Source organism: Aptenodytes patagonicus, chromosome Z (assembly GCF_965638725.1).
Source record: "Aptenodytes patagonicus chromosome Z, bAptPat1.pri.cur, whole genome shotgun sequence".
Lineage (NCBI taxonomy): Eukaryota > Metazoa > Chordata > Aves > Sphenisciformes > Spheniscidae > Aptenodytes > Aptenodytes patagonicus.
In genome coordinates this window covers 65504898-65524774 of record NC_134982.1, presented here as the reverse complement: position 1 = coordinate 65524774, position 19877 = coordinate 65504898, and the positions used below count along the sequence as shown (strand labels likewise).

At 41.7% G+C, this 19877-nt stretch overlaps 1 protein-coding gene, 1 long non-coding RNA gene and 1 other non-coding gene across 7 annotated transcripts in view; 1 reads left to right on the top strand and 2 right to left on the bottom strand.

The window, feature by feature from the left end:
• Positions 1-11730, top strand: part of EPB41L4A (erythrocyte membrane protein band 4.1 like 4A) — a 138883-nt gene extending 127153 nt beyond the window's left edge. For all 3 annotated transcript variants that reach the window (XM_076361779.1, XM_076361777.1, XM_076361776.1), the window contains 5 exons: positions 3334-3381; positions 4017-4085; positions 4975-5085; positions 5959-6040; positions 7614-11730. In XM_076361779.1, the coding sequence (XP_076217894.1) occupies positions 3334-3381; positions 4017-4085; positions 4975-5085; positions 5959-6040; positions 7614-7742 (439 nt within the window). In that variant the 3' untranslated portion in view covers positions 7743-11730. The remainder of the gene's footprint in view (positions 1-3333; positions 3382-4016; positions 4086-4974; positions 5086-5958; positions 6041-7613) is intronic.
• Positions 11731-14260: 2530 nt separating this feature from the next.
• LOC143172749 (uncharacterized) lies at positions 14261-18778 on the bottom strand. 3 transcript variants are annotated; one of them, XR_012997406.1, is made up of 4 exons: positions 18667-18778; positions 17385-17455; positions 16404-16543; positions 14261-15174 (listed from the first exon to the last, which is right to left on the bottom strand). It is a non-coding gene; the product is annotated as an uncharacterized LOC143172749 (long non-coding RNA). The 3 variants fall into 3 exon arrangements; XR_012997405.1 differs by lacking the exon at positions 18667-18778 and adding an exon at positions 18377-18486; XR_012997404.1 differs by lacking the exon at positions 18667-18778 and adding an exon at positions 18291-18483.
• On the bottom strand, positions 17103-17234 carry LOC143173240 (small nucleolar RNA SNORA13). The gene has a single exon (XR_012997496.1). It is a non-coding gene; the product is annotated as a small nucleolar RNA SNORA13 (small nucleolar RNA).
• Positions 18779-19877: the final 1099 nt, after the last annotated feature.

Genomic DNA, 19877 nt, shown 5'->3' with positions numbered 1-19877 from the left:
GGAAAATACTTTTATTAAGTTACTTTATCTGTATCTTATTTCTGGATATTCTTTTGTGGGGAGTTAACTTGAATAAATGCTGTGAGGTTATCCCAGTATGGTAACACTTCTTAAACAGATGGAAAATAAATAATGTCAAGATGGGAATTCATAAAAGCAGTTTGCTTTGAGGAATCATTGTGTTCAGCCCTTTTTTTTTTTTTTTCCTTCCCCATGGGATGCCATATTGCTAAACTGGTATTTTACAGCAGTGGCTTCCTTATTAAATGTAGTTGCAGGGGTGGAAGAAGGGAGAATGGCAGAGATCATGGAATTAAATGCCCAGAGTTGGCTGCAGAAAGCAGGAGACACAGTTCCTAGAAAATGGAGAAACAAAGATGACTTCTTATTTAACCACTCTTTCCACACTGCCCCACAAATTAGTATTTCTTACTGTAGGTGAGGCTTCACATGATGTTTGGTGACACGTGAGACTTAAGGCCACATCCTGAACTGTTGTATTTCCATGAATCAGTAGAAGCCATGAGCTGATCAGATGGGCAGTGGTGTGCACAATACTCTGTTTTGTGGGGATCCTGGGTTTGGGAGTGACCTTGAGGCTTTGCTTCCTCAGACAAACTAGGGCTTGTAAGCATTACAAAGCCTCCCTGGAGAAGCTGGCGTTTTTCAGGGAGCTTTCGCATTCCCTGCTGCCTGATTATTCAGCCTCGGAAGAGGATGCCTATCTTCCCAGCCCCAGGGTGAATGTAGGGTTTGCAGCTGCTATTTTGTGAGCAGGAGGTTGCATGGAAGGAGGAATCAATTCAAAACTGAGGGGTGAAAAAGGCTGTTAAATGCCACTGCATACCAAGCTACTGCATCAGGGAGTTAAAAACCGCATGGACAGATGTAAGAAGGAGAGAAGGAAAAGTAAATGCAAGAAGGGAGAAGGAGAGATAGGAGAAGTGAAAATCAGAGAAAATTAAATGTGTTATAATAAACACAAACACATAAAGCCACAAAAAGCTCTGAACCCTGAGAAAAATTGGACTGCAAGCTACTCGTGGCCATAGCTGTTGCCATCATGAGGACCTGAGCAGTCAGAACAGGCAGTGGAGTGGTCTGTCAAGGATGGCAATCATCTGGGGTGGCTGCGTCATCTGCCTGGAAAGCCATTGCCACCTTGGAGCCTGAGAAGATTATGGATTAGTTCATATAGTCCCACTATTGAATCACAAATGTAAGGTTGTTTCTCACCCTTCTGTCTCTCTCTGGTATTTATAAAGCAGTAAACTAAAATCTCCCAGAACTTCTGCACCTCTGTAAAATCTAAAAAAAAAAAAAATAAACTGCCTTTACACCAACTGTAAAACATTTACTGCAATAGAGATGTCTCTGAACATTATTCCTAGGCTGAAGTCTGGAAACGAGCCAAACACAGTAACAGTGGAATAAGAAAACAGTAAAACTGTTAGTGCTAGAGAGCAGTTTAGAATTATTTCTAATACAGCTCTGTCACTGGGCAAGGGAGAGCTGATTTAACAGATGCTAACCGTATCCTGGGCTGCATCAAAAGTAGCATGGCCAGCAGGGCGAGGGAGGGGATTCTGCCCCTCTACTCCACTCTGGTGAGACCCCACCTGGAGTCCTGCGTCCAGCTCTGGAGCCCTCCGCATAAGAAAGACACGGACCTGTTGGAGCGGGTCCAGAAGAGGGCCACAAAAATGATCAGAGGGATGGAACACCTCTCCTATGAAGAAAGGGGTTGTTCAGCCTGGAGAGGAGAAGACTTCGGAAAGACCTTCTTGCAGCCTATCAGTACTTAAAGGGGGCTTATAAGAAAGATGGTGGCAGACTTTTTAGCAGGGCCTGTGGCGACAGGACAAGGGGGAATGGCTTTAAACTAAAGGGGGGTAGATTCAGACTAGATATAAGGAAGAAATTTTTTACGCTGAGGGTGGTGAAACAGTGGCACAGGTTGCCCAGAGAGGTGGTGGATGCCCCATCCCTGGAAACATTCAAGGTCAGGTTGGACGGGGCTCTGAGCAACCTGATCTAGTTGAAGATGTCCCTGCCCACGGCAGGGGGGTTGGACTAGATGACCTTTAGAGGTCCCTTCCAACCAAAACTATTCCGTGATTCTATAAAATGCAGAACTCTGCTGTCCTCCTTGATCTTAATTTAAATTTGGATTATATCACTCCTAAAGCATCTTTGAATATGATAGGCCTTTTTGTTTCAGGAAAAAAAGGCAAGCTGTATGATCTGATGATGTAAGACTTAATCTTTGAGAAACTGTGACTTCAGTGGGAGCATTTATGCATGCTGAATCTGTCTAAAAGTTGCATCGCTCACATCTCAGATGGTGTGGAACAGTCTAGCTGGTGACACAGAGTTTATATAACCCCAGTGAAAAGAATTATCTCTCCATGCAAAGGTAGTCCCTGCCACTGTGTAAAATGCTTATTTAATCTATTACCCTGCACGGGTTTTGGTGAATTCTAGGTGCAACTTCAGCAACAGTGGTGGTTTTGCACTAACCCTGCAATAAAATAGGATAACAAAAATAAAAATAAAGGGGATCCAGTTTGGAGATGGTATCTTTTGTAACTCAGTGGAAAATGTGAGGCATGCCATTCGGGCTTGCTTTACTACATCTTTATGTCTGCAACAGGAAAATTACAATTTTGGCTAAGTACTTTCTCTGTGAATGAAATAATTGCTAAAATATTTGTGTGAGTGAGTATGCATGGTTGCTGCTGTTGGTTTTTTTTGTCCTGGACATCACAAAGGTAAATGAAGTGAGCAGAAACCCTTCTTGGAAATGACCAGAAAGTGAGAGGCTGTGCTGTGATCACAGCTGAGCAACCGGTCCTCTTTACTGGTGCTCAGTGGGAATGGCCAGGGATTACTGGTGTGTCAGCCTGGTGTGGCCTGTCCCTCCTCCTGCCCACAGAGGGCTCTGTGGGCCACAGGACATTTCTGTGGGCCTTTTACAAAAGTGTTATTCCAAAACACATTGTCCTCAGCTGGATAAGGCGTGGCAGTAGCTGGGCACTGATTTGGCTTGGGAAGTTCTGTTGTTTATATTTTATATATACTCTTGCTGAAGGCTAGTGGAACAAGAATTGTGATTGAGAGCCTGTCATTCAAGAAGTGACTTTTCAGTTGAAATAAAGCGATGAAGTTTAATGCATTTTCTGAGATAACAAACCTTAAAATTGAAGTCACGGGTGGATTACATTTACCATGATTTCTGTGCATGGTCTGTGCTGTTAAAAGTTATTTGAACAGCAACACGTCAGATGATGGTTTTCACAGTTCTGCCTTTGTTGTCTTTGTTGGTATTTATAGGAGAAGCCCAGATGTACAAGCTAAAGAAGAACTGTGGAAACATATTCAGTAAGTACGGTGCTTGTAGGGTCCGAGTGACTGCTTGGTTTGTCTCTAATGTACTCACATCCCCTGCACTGTGGCTATAAGGCATTAGGTTTTGATTTAGTTATATGCCACAGTAAATTATGCGGGTATTAATGACCTGCTATGTGTAGAAGATACTGCAGATCACTGAATGCACTGAATACAGATGACTGTTGTATGTAGATGAATTATTAAAGAAGAATAGAGCATTTTAGCGATTTATTCCTCTGGGGCTTCCAAAATGTCCTTGTTTGTAATACTGACACTTTTAGGATGAGGCCCCACATGCTATAGAACAACCAGTTAGGAAGATAGTTAGCTATTCCAAAGCATATTCGATGTTCAGTATACACAATGTTCATATGTATTGTGAAGCAACAAGACCAGATTTGCAGGGAGGTGAGAGGAAGGTGGAACAGGATGCGACACGCAGTTGAAGCAATCAAGGTGAAGTTAGAAACATTTCTTAATAGGTTTCCTATTTTGATGTCAAGATAGCTTCAGGGCTGACAACAGCTTGTTTCAGTAAATCTTTTCAGCCTAATATAATAAAAATAAGAATGGTTTTGCAGTTTGTAGCTACTGCTACATTTTTTACTTTGCCTAATCCTTTCTAGGAAGGAGCTTGTGGATCCATCTGGCCTGTCTGAGGAGCAATTGAAAGAAATTCCATACACTAAAATAGAGTAAGTTTATGTCAGGATTTTTCTTTGTGAATATAAAAGCCCACTTTTCTTATTTTACTGTGAACTCTGTCATACTGAAATAGGATTGGGTTTGCACATAATCTCTAAGCTTTTATCTACTGCAAATGCTTGCTAGGATGGGTTGGGTGAGGATAATTAATAATTTTAAAACCTAATATTTTCTCTTTCCAAAATACAAAAAAAATCATCTTCATCTCTCCCTCTCTCTCCCACACACTCATGAACCTGCCAGATGTCTGTATGTTCTGTATGTCTCCCTATGCCATCCATCAATCTGTTTTATGTTATACACTACAGAATCAGAGAGAACTGAATGCAAACAAGCAAATCCATTTATTTCCTATCCTTCTGCTTCCTTTTAAATTTTTATTCCGATCATCTAAAGCACTGTTTGACCTCTTCAGCCCTTTTCCTTGCTTGTCATGGGCAGCTGCCAGGGCACAGCTATTTCCTTAAGAACGGACATCTATTTCAATTGATAATTGCCCATTTGGGAGGCTGTGTGTCAGTGCAAGCAGCTGCATGTGGCAGAAGTGGGATCCTGGTTTGCATTATAATGTGCTTCCACAATGCCACTAAACAGAAAAGGCTGATGTTAAAGCTCTCTATGTTAATGCATTCTTTATTAAATAATTTCATTCTCAAATATGGGCATGCCAGTTTGTGACCTTTGCACTTTTAAAGCATTGAATTCCAAGTACAGACTTGTAAGGAAAGCATCAGCCTTTTAAATTCAGCCAGTGCAAGAAGCCATCTGTTATACTTTAATAAGAAATGGGAGGATCTCTCAGTTTGCAGTTGAATTTATGTTTTTGTGCTGAAGATCTGGTTTACTAACCTGCCGTTGTGAATTCTGTGTCTCTCTTAGGACTCAAGGCGACCCGATCCGCATTAGGCATTCACATTCCCCTCGAAGCTACCGTCAGTATCGGCGGTCCCAGTGCTCTGACGGTGAAAGATCTGTCCTGTCTGAAGTGAAGTACGTGAATTGGTTATTAGCAGTGGACTGGTTTAGTGTGACCCAAAAGTTGTTCAGAGGTCATGGTTAGGTTAGAAGTGGCATAAATGTGGTTGTTTGCTGGCATAGGATTTAGGCAACCCTCTAAATAGTAGGTCTTCAGAGCTAAATGACTCAAACAAGTACAAAAACATTTCTGGTCTATTTTGGGTCACAGAGGCTTGCTTGATCTACTTGGAGGGGGGAAAAACTGAAAAAGCCAAAATAAACCTGTATTGCTCTTCAGTGGTGGGTCATGAAGTTGCCTCAGGGATGAGAACTCATGAGTTGCTTTCCAGATAGCTTCATCCTTAATGGAGTTAAGATGTCATCTGTATTAACTCTGTAATTTGTTTCATGGGAACTCTAGTACAACCCTCGTCAGCAATGGGTGGATCAGTCTTTCCTAGAAGACTGATTTGTAAAGGGTGTACTTACGAATGGAAAAGTGAGAGCCCTATTCTCAGTTTTATTATGCTCTTAAATATCAGAAGCATTCTTCTGATGATATCACTCACTTGGGAGGCTAGTTTTAGCTGGATGGCACCCTGAAGGAGGTGTGGCACACCCATGATTTCAGGTGAGACTCATCTTGCATTAAGTTTGGCTGGCTCTGTAGACCAGGAGGAAACAGGCCCCTTGAGAAGGGATGGGATGACCTATGCCCCAAAGGTGTCCACTGACTACTGAGGATCAGCATGATAACTTTCGGATGTCTAAAGTCAGGTGATAAACCTTTTGGATTTTGCCTTTCAGATCTATGTAGCTTTCTGGGTCAGTTTCATTATTCTTCCTGTGTACAGTTATGGTTTACTTCATTACAGCAACATCCATTCTGTAATATTGTAATTCCAGTGCAAAAACTGATCTGGTGCCTCCACTGCCTGTTACACGATCTTCAGATGCTAGAGGTCCCAGCATCCAGTTGACTCAACAGGTTAGTAATTGTGCATCCTTTGCAATTTTCCTTTTTTGGAGGGAAGGGCGGTGACTAGTGCTTTATTTAAATTAGATCTTCATTTTTCAGTGAAAATTAAAGCTGGCTGCGATTTTTTCAGCAGCAGTGTGACTTGAAATTTTACATTTTGCAGTCTGACTACTTTGTTTATATTTCCTAATATATGTACTTCTGTAGCATATGCCCCTGCAAACATCTGCTTCTGCTGCTGGAGGACTCTTTCCCAGTTTGAGTTTGGTGCTTCCTTAAGATAATACCCTGCTCTCCACGGGAGAAGAATCAACTTTCACAATTTCTTAAAATATGCAAGTGTGCTTAGGATGCAGTTGTAATCATAACCTACTATCATTTATTCACCTCTTCTTAGATCTTTTTCTTAGAGTTTTGTTGCTTGGGCTTGAAGCATTGCTTTTTTTGCTTTTTTTCTTTTTTTTTCCCCCCAAATGCTGAATAGTTTTTTACGTTACTCAAATCTAAAAAGGATAGAACTTGTCTTTTTAAATGTAATCACTTGCTTTCATCATAAATTATGGCACCATATCTCTCAGCTTCGATAGTTTTATTAAGCTGAAAATGTGAGAAGCAAATGATATTCAAAAAGCACTTGCAGGGCTGTTGTACAAGCATACAAAAGGAAAACCAAAACATGGAAGGGAGGATTCCAGACACATTTCTACCTAACTTCCCACACCAGTCACCACGTCTGTTAATCTGGCATGTGGATATACCAAAACTGCATGCTGATACTGTATGTAGTGTGGAAACTGCACAGAATACAATCAGCAAAAGACGTCATATTTTATCTTATAAGCAGTTAGAATAACTTAAGCTTGAACAATTTTAAAACAATAAACAGATATTTTTCACTTTAAGGCTAGCTAACAGACTACCTGTTCTTTGATAGGAATGACGTTCAAGGATATTTGTATTCCTGCATATGATGGAAATTGAAAAAGATGAGCTGTCCTTCATGTTTCTGTAAGGACTTGCTCCAGCAGTGAAGGGGAAGTTGGTATACTTAAGGCTAAGCACATTTATGTACTTTGTAGAAATAGGTAACTTGTGTGATTGAGTCCTGTTCAAAATTCACATTGGCTTATTTCCATTCTTACCCAACACAGTGTGGCTTAAGTTCATGCCCTGGAAGGAATTAATGTAACAATGTTCAGTGTCCACAAATACTTCTCTTCTCCCTCTGCCGCAGACCCCCTCACAACAGTGCCCGTGAATTCCTTGTGAGCGCTTGCTTGCAGTGTTTTGCTAAATATCAAATAATTAGTTGTGGCCTTTCCTGAATAGGGAATATGAATCCAAATAGCACAAAGGGGCAGCAGCTGGCAGGGGAGGGAGGAGGCAAGAGGGGGAAAAAGTTCTGTTTGATCAAATAAATGTAGAGACTAATATTCCTTTCTCTGTGTGTGTGTGTGTGTATATATATATATATAAATTGCTATATCCTTAGCCTAAGGCTGTCATAGCAGCAGTTATCAAAATACAGTATTTAAATTCTGCTCTACCTTTTCAACAACACGTTTTAATTTGTTCCCTTCAGAGACAGAATGGATCTAAAGACAGCCTAATAGAAGAAACATCTCAGCTATCTGCTAACAACATTGATGGAAAATCCACCAGTAAGATCATAAAAACTGTACAGGTGTCACGCTTCAAGGTGGAGACTTGACTGCTGTAACTGAAGATGGTGAATGGATTTTAGTCTTTGGAAACTGAGAATTTGTGTGTGTGTGCAAGGGAAGGAACTGAAGTCGACATGGTAGCAATTTCTTCAGAACACTCAGAAGCACAGACTGCTTGCTGGGAAGGCCAAGCAATGCTTTTATCACCGACACCGTTCTAGTGGTGTGACTGATCGAGGAGAAGCTGCCTAATTAGACAACCAAAAAGAAAAGTCATAGTAAAACTGAATGATCAGCAGTTACATTTCCAAAAAATGAACAAAAAAAAATTGCTGCAAGAAAACAGGCTTTATGGTCTGGTCTGTAACTGAATAGCCTTTTTCCAAAAAATGACTGCTAACTGACATGATCAGGACCAGATGCTTCAAGAGAAGCAAAATAGTTGTATTTTTGGCCAATTGTGCAATACAGTGTGATATGGGGAGAATTATCTTCACAATTTTATATGGGGATCAACTTGTGTCCTGAGACATAAGGACTGATAGCTCTTACAAGGTTTATTTTAACCTAGCACAACAACAGATGCTCGTGTTGTTAGTACAAATGTTGACTCAACCTGTTTTAGCTCAAAAATAATAGACTCAGTAACACCCTGTAGCAGAGAGTTCCAGAGGTGGTACAGACTTATTATTTTCCCTTGGCAGTTTTAAGTGTTCTCAAGTTTGAATGTCCTTTTATGTAAAGGGACTATTTAATTGAACATTCCATACCGTAGAAATGCATCCATCTATCACCTTATAGTAAACCACACTGGAAAAAAACCTGGAGAATGTGTACTGACTTACCGTATCAAGACTGCTTAGCAAGACACTTAAGTACTGGTTAAATGAAACTTGTAGAGTAGGATTTAAGACAGGTAGCAAATAGCTTTTTTTTTTTTTTTTTTTAAAACTAGATTAGCAAAGTCTGCCTTAATCTCTTTTCATATGAAATAATCAATGCTAGTACCTTGCTATACTTTTCTCTGAGCCATTTCTACTATGATAAAATGACAAAGGCAGTATTTCAGGTATGATAATTGCAATTTTTTTTCTATTGTCATGGTAGTAATAGTAAGTTTTAATGATGCTGCACATTGAGTGGGTTATCTTCTAGTATGTATCTGAAGTGATGCCTAGCTCTTCTCCTGTCCTGTCACTTTGTACAAATAGCTGAAGTCATTCCTCCGCCTCCCATTTGTCTACAGTCAGTACATGGATGAGCCTTCTGGCATTGCTAACTTATTAAGAAGCTTAGTAAAATCTTTGTGTTGTGAAAGTAACTCTTGCTAAGTGTAATCCCCAAACTAAATATTGAATTTGTCAAACAGCATTGGAAATGCCTGTAGTAGTTCGTGTGCCTTTTTACATCTGTTGTCCTTAAACTCAACCCCCACCGCCTTCAGCGACCGGCAGTGATCCTGTGTTTTCTACCCCTAGCAACACCATACCAGGGGACTGCAGCCCTGTCAGAAGAGCAATACTGTTTGAGAACTGGAGTGAGCATAAGGCATCTAACTTATGCTTTACAAGAGGCATGGGATTACTAATACACATTTTTAACTAACAAAACTGAGAACTGAAACCTTGTATGATGTGTTTTATTTTCCACTTCATTTTTTTGATTCTTTATTGCTTCATGGTCTGAGGTGGTCAGGTAGTAGCCAGGGTGGTAGCCATACAGTTTGTATATTCCTATCACAGTATGGATTGGTCTGCAGGTTGGGAGATGCTGCATCGTGACAGGGAAGGCAGATTCACTTCATAAGTATTTTTCTTTGATCACTTATTTTGGACAGTTCTGCTTCTTCAATCTCAGTGAACAAATCTAAAGGAAGGAAAGACCTTAGAACCCCTCTGTGATAAAAATTCTGTTTTCATGGAGGTTCTTCAGCATTTTCTGAATTTACTATGGATTTCATCCTAGGACATTGTTGGGCTTGGCTTAAAGTCTTTGCTCAAACTGTTTTGTAAAAGTCTGTTAAATGGTTTCATTGTCATATTGCTTCAATTTAAAGTGATCCTTTAGGATCTATTTATGACCTTGTGTAGTATTCTCACAATCACCAGTTAAAAAACCAACCAAACAAACAAAACACAACACAAAAAAAACCCATCACTGTTGCAAAGATTGTGGTGATACAGATTAATCTAGAGCGTCACAATATTTTGGGAGACTACTGAAATATGACAAAACCACACAAGAACTGGTTACAGTGTCTGCAATGAAAACCACTCCTTATTTCTTCAAGGTGTTCCAAGCTGGAGCATTATGCACTTGCTTGTAGTTTGTTGCTTTCTAAATCATTACCATTATTCTGCATTCCTTACTCAGGCACAGGCAAGTAGAACATACCTACTACTTTAGGAGGATTTGTGTTGTTATTATTTGAGAATTATCTGTACATAGTGTCCGTATCTTGCCAATCGTCAAATATTGATCAAGAAGAAAACTACTTGTAAGGTTTATATCCAACCTCATGTTTTCCTGTATGTTGTCATCTGCCTGTGGGCTTTTGTGTATTATTGCTGGATATCATCAGCCAAGTGTGTGGTATTTTACTTATCCCACTACATCAGCAAGTAGGCTTCTATCTAGTCTAATATTGATAGGTTTCAATTCGCAAGTCACAGGAGAGTTGTTTTGTAATCAAGCCAACTTTTTTGCATTTAAATGAGAAATTTACAGAAAGAGTTGTGGATTTGAGTTAGTGGTCTTATCTGCAATGAGACTATGTAGGAAGCAGGCTTTAGCAAGCCTTTGTCCAAAAGAAAGACTAAGCTTAACGCCTGTATTACATGTTAAGTGTCAGTGCCAGAACAAGGCAAAACTAGGACAAGGATGTCATTGTCAGCTAATAGTACAGAAAAAGAAACTTCTTCCATATATGTGAGCTTCCTTGCCCTTCAAGCTTCTTTTCCTCAATCATTTGAGGAAAGGCACCTTTTCTTGTGATCTTGTTATTTTTACGTGAGAGAAACCTACAAGTGATCGCTGAAAGCACCTACTGTGCCACAGCTATGCTCTGTAGCCCTAAACCATCCCTAAAACACCTGCAAGTGGCTGGCCTCTCACAACTCTGAGCTACACCTTGCCCTTTCCACTGTTGCTGCCCTTCCCCAGCTTTCTTGGGGCTTTCACTGCCTAGAAGCAAGTTATGTTTTCAGACCTGGGGTTTGGATGTCAGTCCAAAATGCTTGTACCTCCTGCTGAGTCAGGCAAAAGACAGATGTATAACCGTGTCAGGCAAAGTTCACCCTGGGGTTGGATGCCATTACAGACCTGTCCTCACATGGACAAAGGACTGATATTTGAGACATTCTCATCCCAATTCTGTTTCTAGTCTGCTGAATCTCTCCCAGGCCACCAGCTTTAACTTTGCCTCTGCATTTAGCTCTTCTGAGACTTCAGTAAGTCCTAAGAATAGGTAAGTTATGGAACTCTCACTTATTAATGAGCAACACCTACAACATAGATATACCTCTTTGCAAAACATTTATTTTATACAATAAAGAGGGCTTGCAAACCACACTGCAAAAGCATTTTTGTATACCCCATGTTAGTCCCCTTGCTTGTTAGCTAGTTTCTTTCATTTGGAGCTAGCCTTGACCTGCTGTTTTCTACACTGCACTTTTTACCAATATCCATAACCTTGCAACTTGTATTTAATCAAGCTCATTATATTGAAGATGTTAGTTGGGGGGAAAAAAAAAAGTCACTACCATTTAAGTTGCCAAATCAATCATCTTTATACAGGTGAATATTGAACTGAAGAGAGAGCACATTTTCTTTTGGGAAAGCCTGTTTAATTCAAAGCTCCCTAGAAAGATGTTTGAAAACAACATACATAAACATATCAATGTGATGCATATGTTCTATGTACATTAAGTATTCATGAAGCAACTGCTTTATTTTAAATTGAGTTTGATAGATGGCTGTGTCAATACTTGTGTCCAGGTTATTTAAAAGTCAAGTAAAACTTGAATTTTTAGGGCATTCCATGGTTGCCGCTGTGTCTTATTTACATTACACAAAGGAGCAAAGCCTTCAAAAACACAGATTCATTTGACAACACCATCTGGTAAAAACAGGTGTAGTACCAATTAAAATCCACTTGAGGATACAGCTTCTCCAGATTAAGTATTTTTCCTGGTAGCAAAAAGTTGTCAGTGTAAGTTTTATACTTCCAATATATATCCATACTACAGTTTCCTTTCTTACCTGAAAATCACCAGAAAACAACAGCAGACTACATAAGCTGTCAAACCAAACGTACAGATGCAGAGCCACTGTGGCAGATGCTCTCTCCTTAATGTGCCTCTTTTAATTTCTCTCCTGTATTTCTCTCCTTGGCAAGAGTTGCAGTGGGTTGACCTTGGCTGGACACCAGGTGCCCACCAAGCAGCTTGATCACTCCCCTCCTCAGCAGGACAGGGGGAGAGAAAATAAAATGGAAAAAACTCTCATGGTTAAACTCATAAAGGCAGTTTAATAAAGCAAAAGCAAAGGCCGCATGCGGAAGCAAAGGAAAACAAGAGATTTATTCTCTACTTTCCATCAGCAGGTGATACCCAGCCACTTCTCAGGAAGTAGGGCTTCAGTATGCCTACCAGGTGCTCCAGAAGACAAACATCATAGTAATGAATGCCCCCCCCCCCCCCCCCTCCGCCTTTCTCTCAGCTTTTATTTCTGAGCAGACATCGAATGTCCCTCTGGTCAGGTTGGGTCAGCTGGCCCAGCTATGTCCCCTCCCAAGATCTTGCCCACCCCCAGCCCACTGGGTCAGGGGGAAATGGTGGAGACACAGCCTTGATGCAGTAGCCAAAACACTGGTGTGTTATCAACACCTTTCTAGCTACCAATACAAAGCACAGCACTATGAGGGCTGCTATGGGGAAAATTAACTCCATCTCAGCCAGACCTAATACAAGAGTGAAGAAAACCACTGCCCCCCCAGCTGGTCACAATTTAAATGATACACCTTACTCACTGTAATGTTAAGATCTCAAAAATAGCTAGGACTATGCAGTTTTTTCCTCAATGAGGATATCGGAATGTACTTGACATTTTTCATAAAATGCTGTTAAATTTACTACAAATGAGTCCCTTTGCTAGGCAAAAGAGGTAACAGATTTACATTCAAGAATGCCCCCACAGGTCACCTGCAGATACAGACTGTTTTCATTTAATAGAGCTAGCCCTAGTCAACTCAGATACAGTGTGCTAAAAGGTTAAAGAGGAGTTTGGAACAAGCCAGTTTTCTTTCTGTGCCCACCTCTCAAGAGTTCCGATTTGCAGCCTTTAACACTGAGAGCCCTCTTCCACAGAACACTGAAGGCAATAACAAAAAGGAGGGTTGCTGCAACAACAACCTAGTGTACAGATCTTTGTTCTCTTGCTTCCCTAGACCACCTCGGAATCTGTCCTCCTTTCTACTTTTTAATACTATCCACTTCAACAGTCTGTCAGACATTGTGTTCATGGAAAACAGAGGAAGGGGGAAGAAAAATTAAAGAGTTTTGAGTTTTTTTTCAAGGGTACAGTCCAGTTAGCCACTCACAAAAACTAAGAGGCAGTCCTAATGCTTAACACCATTCTTAATGTTTACCAGCATAACTATTTTAGTAATCAGTGCCCCTTACACCCACCTATTCCTCCCTCTACCTCACTTTTCCTTTGTTCCACCACACTATGAAACAGGTATTACACACCGAAGCTTAAGATTCTACAGCTTTTCTTGTTGAAAAGGAATTAACAGTTTAGATAGCCATCATTAAAACTTGGCATTAGCTGTTGCTCTCTAGTTTAAAAAAAAAAAAAGTCTTAAAAGCTACTCCTGCCAGTCTTGCACTTTAAGAACAAAGACCCATGAGCAAAACTCCTGAACAGATGGTATCTTCAGGGAGTATAATCCCTAACAGAAACCCTAAGCTTTCAAGGGCATCCAATAATTACATGTTGGATCACTAAAAATTAATTACTCTTCTCTAAACCTCCTTCCCTTTTTTCCAAACCAAAAACTAACTTATGCTTAGACTTTGCATTAGTAACTTGCTTATATTCAGTACTGAAAAATCAGACATTGCAAGATACATAATTTCAGCATTTGCTCTTCTGATAAAATTAGTAAGTCTTTCTGAAAAAACAAGCAGGAATTCCAGTTGTTATCCTTACAGTATTTCTCTCTACTTCAAGTTTAGTTGAAGTACCATATTATGCAGCCGATCAAGGTAATAATAAACCAAGCTTGCAGTTTTTTTGGAGTTGGAGAAATACCTTTCCTGCTATTTTTAAACCCAGGTTTGCTGAATTTTAATTTCTACTTTTCCTCACGACAATACCAATCGCAGCTAAACCAATCTCCGAGTACTACAGAAGACCATGGTTTCAGTGATCATTTCCGATCCACTTAACTCATGGGTTTTATGTAGCCCACAGGGGTGAATTGGTATCCCAAAAACAACGTAGAGGAAGTCGGAACTGTCAAACAGAAGCAACTGCTACTATAGCTTGAGAAAGATAGAAATTCTGAGAACAGAAACATAAATCTTTATTTTTTGTCTACATAAACATTACCAGATACTGCCCCAATACAGTTAAAAGCACCTTGTGTACATGCAGGGTTAATATTCCATCTTTTTAACAGTTTTTTGTTTCTTATGCAGTCATCTTGCATAGACTGCCACTGGTCTCAGGCTATTTCTAACAATTCTTCCTAGGGGAAAAAAGTAAACACAATGTGAGATTGGACACACATAGCACACAGCAGTTTTCAGTAACATCCTCTAGATCCCTGAGACTGGTACAAAGTTACAAGGATCAGCTTCACCCTCATCCCTTTGGAAAAAAGTCAAAAGCTAAGATCTGCAAATCCAATTTTTAAAAAGCCTACATGCAAGAGAGGCTCTTTGCCCATCTAAGCAAGATTTCAGATCCTAACTACAAGTTGATGGCAGTACTAACACTTTCTAGCTGGTGGGAATCAAGAGCAAAGTTTTGCAGTAGTAACTCATGCACACGTATGTCTGTGTGTTATATGACAGTTTAAGAGAACAGTAAACCAATAATAGAAAGGTAAGATTTAGTAATTTTATGTTGAAAAAACAAGTAGCAGCCCTGTTATTAGATCATTACTCAGTGGATTACACATACATTTCTCTTCCCAGCGTCTGACAGGTTCATATAAAAAGAGTGCCCATCTTATTCTTCAGCCTCGCAAAAACCTCCAGTGTCTGCGATGCTAAAGGTCTGGGATGGATTTCACTAGTTCATGTTCCATCAACAGCACTGGTAAAGCATTAAGTATGTCTGTGTTTTTCATGTTGCTCAAGTAGATTTTCAATATTTCAATGCATGAAACTTTCCCATTCTTTGCAAGGGCATTGTGACAAACTTGAAGGAATTCCATCACTTCACTGAAGATTTCTGTTACATTCTTTCCTGCAAGGAAACAAACAGTGATGTAGTGGATCTTATTTTAACATGTTCATGCAAAATACTGAGCCATCTTCAGTTTATTTTTTCCGAAAAAGCTACTTGAGTAATTTCTCATCAGGAAGTAGCATATATTCTTTAAACAACTCCGGATCAACCAGTCTGATAGCTGCTGAGAAATCACTTTGAGTATGTGTCTTCAGCATGGACAGCTATTGGATCACAAACTACTTTCAGAACTTGACTCAGCTCAGTTTGCACAGCTTGGCTTAAGAGCTTGTCATGTTGTCTTTGTGAGCAGCTGCCAAATAATCAGTCTGCTTTCCCAGAGCTGCAATCACATTTTGAAAGCTGCTACTGCAAACACCACACAATTATACAATCTAAATGTATCTTTTTTTCTTTCACAAAGTATTTAACATGAACACCACTCTCTAGCATGTGGTGTAATATTGTGACCCTTTCTAATTTACAAGACCATCAGTCATTTCTTCAGTTTGACTTGAAACTTAAGTTTGCACTCTGAATTTCACCTTCGATTTAGTCTCTGTAAATTTAGAGTAGGCTGTCTAATAGTTTACTCAGTATGGTTTACATCCCCTGAAATGCAGGTAAGTTATCATAATGATTTCTCAGTACTGGATCATTCTTACATCACATTTCCAATACTGACCAAGTCATCCCTGGCTTCAAAGCATGCCCTTCAGTATGGAGGTTACACAAACCACAGTTTCAGCACTGAAGAAATCTTTGATAATACATGCAATTTTTATTAATGCCTCGTTGGTACCACTGAATTTCATGCTGACTTGCACTACTCAACTTTTCAATAGTGTTGGTTTTTCCAAGACTTCACAGTGAAACAGCATTTTGCATATAAGATTCTGAGCTTTCATGTTTCGCCAGTCTTTGAACATTTCCAGTCCTTGTATTCTGAACTGCTCCACAGTTATAACCCCCAAAAGCCAAACATGGAAAAGCACAGACTCCTCTTGGACACACTGGCAGCCACGCACTGCTTTTAATAAGCTACTCACACCAAACTTTTTACTTTAGGATTTCCACTTTGCTTTTGTTGATGAGAACATAGTCATCAGGCTGATCTCACTCTCAACATTTCAGTTCTAATTTCTGCCCTAAAGTCATTCTGCTGAACTTCTTTTTCAACAGAAAGTCTGCTTCATTATAAGACAAGGCTTAAGGACACACCTACACAAGAAATTATCGTCACTCACCTCACGAAGGAAGTTGCAGGATAGCTGGGCAATCAGTACTTTGTAACTTTTTCCTACACGCCCTTCTCATGCTCAGAGGCTTCCACCACATAGGGCTATCTCTATGAGCTTCTGAACTTCCAGCAAAACATACTAGAATTCTGTAAGAAGCGTTCATAGCGTTAAGCATTCTGGTAGGAACAGGCCCTGCAATCCCCAAGGTAAGGGCCACTGCTGCTAGCAATATTAAAGTATACTTTACACTTTCAAAAGTGCATCAAAGAAAGTCTGTTCTATGTAGAGCAAAAGAGTAGAATCACTATTGTCCAATACCAAATAGTCCTACAGAAGGATTCTCTTTATACCTTTCTGACACCGGACATAAAAAACAAAAAGGCAAATGCACAAAGGCAACACACATTTTTTCCTCATTAAAGAAGATTTTCTTCTTTTCTGTAGCTGAGTATTCTGAAGCTGTAGACATCTTTTTGCAATGGAAAAACTAAAGGCCACTGCAGGAGTCTGAAATATTATGTACTAATTACTTGCAGCACAGGCGTAAGAAGTTATCATGATAGACAGGACAGCTAAACAACACTAAAAGTAGCCATTATCATTTTAGTTTCTCCTTCTTTAATAACTGTCAGATTCTTTATTTAAAAAGACTGAAGCATAGAGTCTACTACATAACTGCTCAAGCATACAATTTCTACAGATTTTTTTTGTCCTTGCAAAAACAGGGAGGAGAAAGGTAAATAACCAGCTCCTTAAACAGTTTGAGCAAGAATTCCTGTTTGCCTTTTTTGACACCGCGTTCATTCTGTACAGGAATGAATGGGCAACACAAAGGCAAAAATTTAAGTATTGGAACTGATAATCTCTGCAGAATTAAATTAACAGCATATGAAAAAGATCAATTAATTAATAAGCAAATACTTAAAAATTCACAAGTAAATAAAGTTTTATACAGACTAAGCATTTAATAAGAAAAGCCAAGCACACCATGCTCTTGGGACATCTTGTGGTCATGTTGGTGCTTGCTTAGACCATCGACAGACTTCCACTGCTTTCATCTGAAAGAAAAGGGAGAATACAATTTCACTTGGAAGAGCAACTGAGACACAGGAACAGTACAATGAGCCCAACAAGAAATACTTGAACCAATTGCCCAATTTCAAAGAACAGACATCAGAATCTATGCCCCTCCCCCTCCGAAGGAAAAAAAGGCCCCCATCATCTCACTTCAAGATTAAGAGCTACACTATTACACGAGTTCCAGTGGCCTGCTACAGCAACCAGGAATTATGCGGAAACCCATCAACATCTCAGAAAGCCAGGCACAGGTGACTGCGTATGACAGCCCCACTCATCTTTTCCACATTACTGAAAGAGTATTCCTTTAAAATGCGTGGTCCTTATAACGGGATATGGTGCATTTAAGACTGTGCAGTGCTGGCCGCATGGCAAAAGCCTGCCCATAAGACTTCAAAATAAACCAACTATATAAAGAAACAAGAAAACCCGCTCTTCCGAAAGGTGAGCTTTTGGAGAGTTCTCCCAAGCTGCAGCGAGAAGCCCACATAGGAACCTTCAAAACTAGAAACTCCAGAGGACGAAGGGCCACCGATTCACTCCACGCTTTGTTTCATGGAGACAAGATTAACAAGGGGAAAAGGAAAGGTCGTTCGTGCGCTAAAACGGCACGGCTGTTCCCCCCACAAACCGGCACTCCAGCCCCGGCCAAGCCCTCCCGGCCCCAAGCCCTCCCAGCTCCCGTGCCCGCTGCACCTACTGCAGCGGGGAAGGTAGCACGAGGCTTTCGGGAAGGGCGTTTCACGGCCATCCGCCGACCCCTCCCGTTACCGGCTCAGCCCGGCCCGGACCCCCACCCGCTGCAGCCTGGCCTACCTCTTCAGCGAGCACCCTGACCCGCTCCGCCGCCGCTAGCGGAGACCGGTTAGGCTCAGGACCGTTAAGGCGCCTCGGTTCCTTACCCGCGCCCCGGCGGGAAAGCTCCCTGCCCGGCAACGGACGGACGGACGGACGGACGGACGGGCTGGCCCCGCCCCCACCGCCCCCACCGTGAGCGCGTGCCAGCCGCCCCAGCCACCACCAACAGCCTCCGCGCACCGAGGAAGAGACCAGCGGCCCCTGCTGCTCCCAGCGTGCCTCAAGAGGGGTGAACCAATATTCCGGCAAAGGGGGGGCGGGGCGCCGTGCGCCAGCTCCTCCCGCAGCGCAGGGGCCGCATACGGGTCTTCCACAGACGCGAGGCTACACCCACCGTGCCTTCAGCAGGCGGAGTCCCTAGCAAGCGAATCCACCGGGAGCAAGGCGGCGAGATCTGGGGCAACACCGCCCGTGGCCACCTGCGCGAACACGGCGGTGGAGCCACCCAGGGGAGAAGGGGCGGGGCGGCCGCCCCTCCCCCCCTCCCCCCCCGGCACCTGCGCATGCGCAGTGCCGTCGCTCGGCCGTTGGGCGCGGGTGCGGGCGGTGGGCGGGTGAGGGGTGCCTTCCCCTCGGCGCTGCCCGCCGTGGGTGCTCGCTGCTCTGGAGCGGTGGCGGCCGGCGGCTCCGGCGCCGCTGCTGCCGCGGGCTTTGGTGCTGAAGTGGCTGCGGTGGGAAATGTACCGATGTACCTGTTCTCCTGTGGCAAGGGGGCTGCCGTGTGTGCGGCGTATTTACGCCAGCGAGCTGGGCACGCTGTGGGGCGTTCACAAGTATGGCTTGTCCAACCTGGGCACCAAATAGTGAGATACTGTTTTCTGTTTGGTTTCCTAAAGATATGATTAATGATTTAATCACTGAGATGATCTTGCTTTGTGTCAGTTTCTGATATTTTTAAAGCTGGTTTCAGCCAATTTTGTCAAACGGCTAGAGAAATACTAAGTTCTTGAAGGTTTTGTGAAAACTCATCATCTGGCTAGCCAAAAGACCCACTAAGTGTTGTATGCACTACTTGTCATCCCGCCAAATGGAGAAAGCGTGGGAGGGAGTGGTGGTAACGTCTACACTCACTGAGGTATACTTCTCCACAATTTTCTTTTAAATCCATAAAGCCAGCCTCTGAGTGGCACTGCAATCTTCCAGCGGCGAGGTGTCTGTGTCTCTTAAGTAGGTGTGGACCGGAGTTGTGTTTCCCAGCTCCAGTGAGCTGCTTAGAACCCAGTACTGAAGTGAGTCTTACCAACTACCTAAACTCAGGTTTTCCCCTTCCGTTTAAATGCTGTTGAGCACTTCCTGAGCATGCACAAAAGGCCTCTTCTTGTCACTGAAGTATCTTATCAGACCTGAGAATATTTCTGGCAAGTTAGCACTGAAAGACCCTATTTAGGCTTTTGATGGCATTGACTTCAGTTCTAGAAAGTACTGCACGGCAGCAGTGATTTCTTCATTCACTCTTACTTCCTATTTTCAAAGTATAATTCAACAGCTGGCAACTGACATCCTCAGATGAGGGCTTTTTTTTTTTTTTCTTTTCCCTGGAAATAT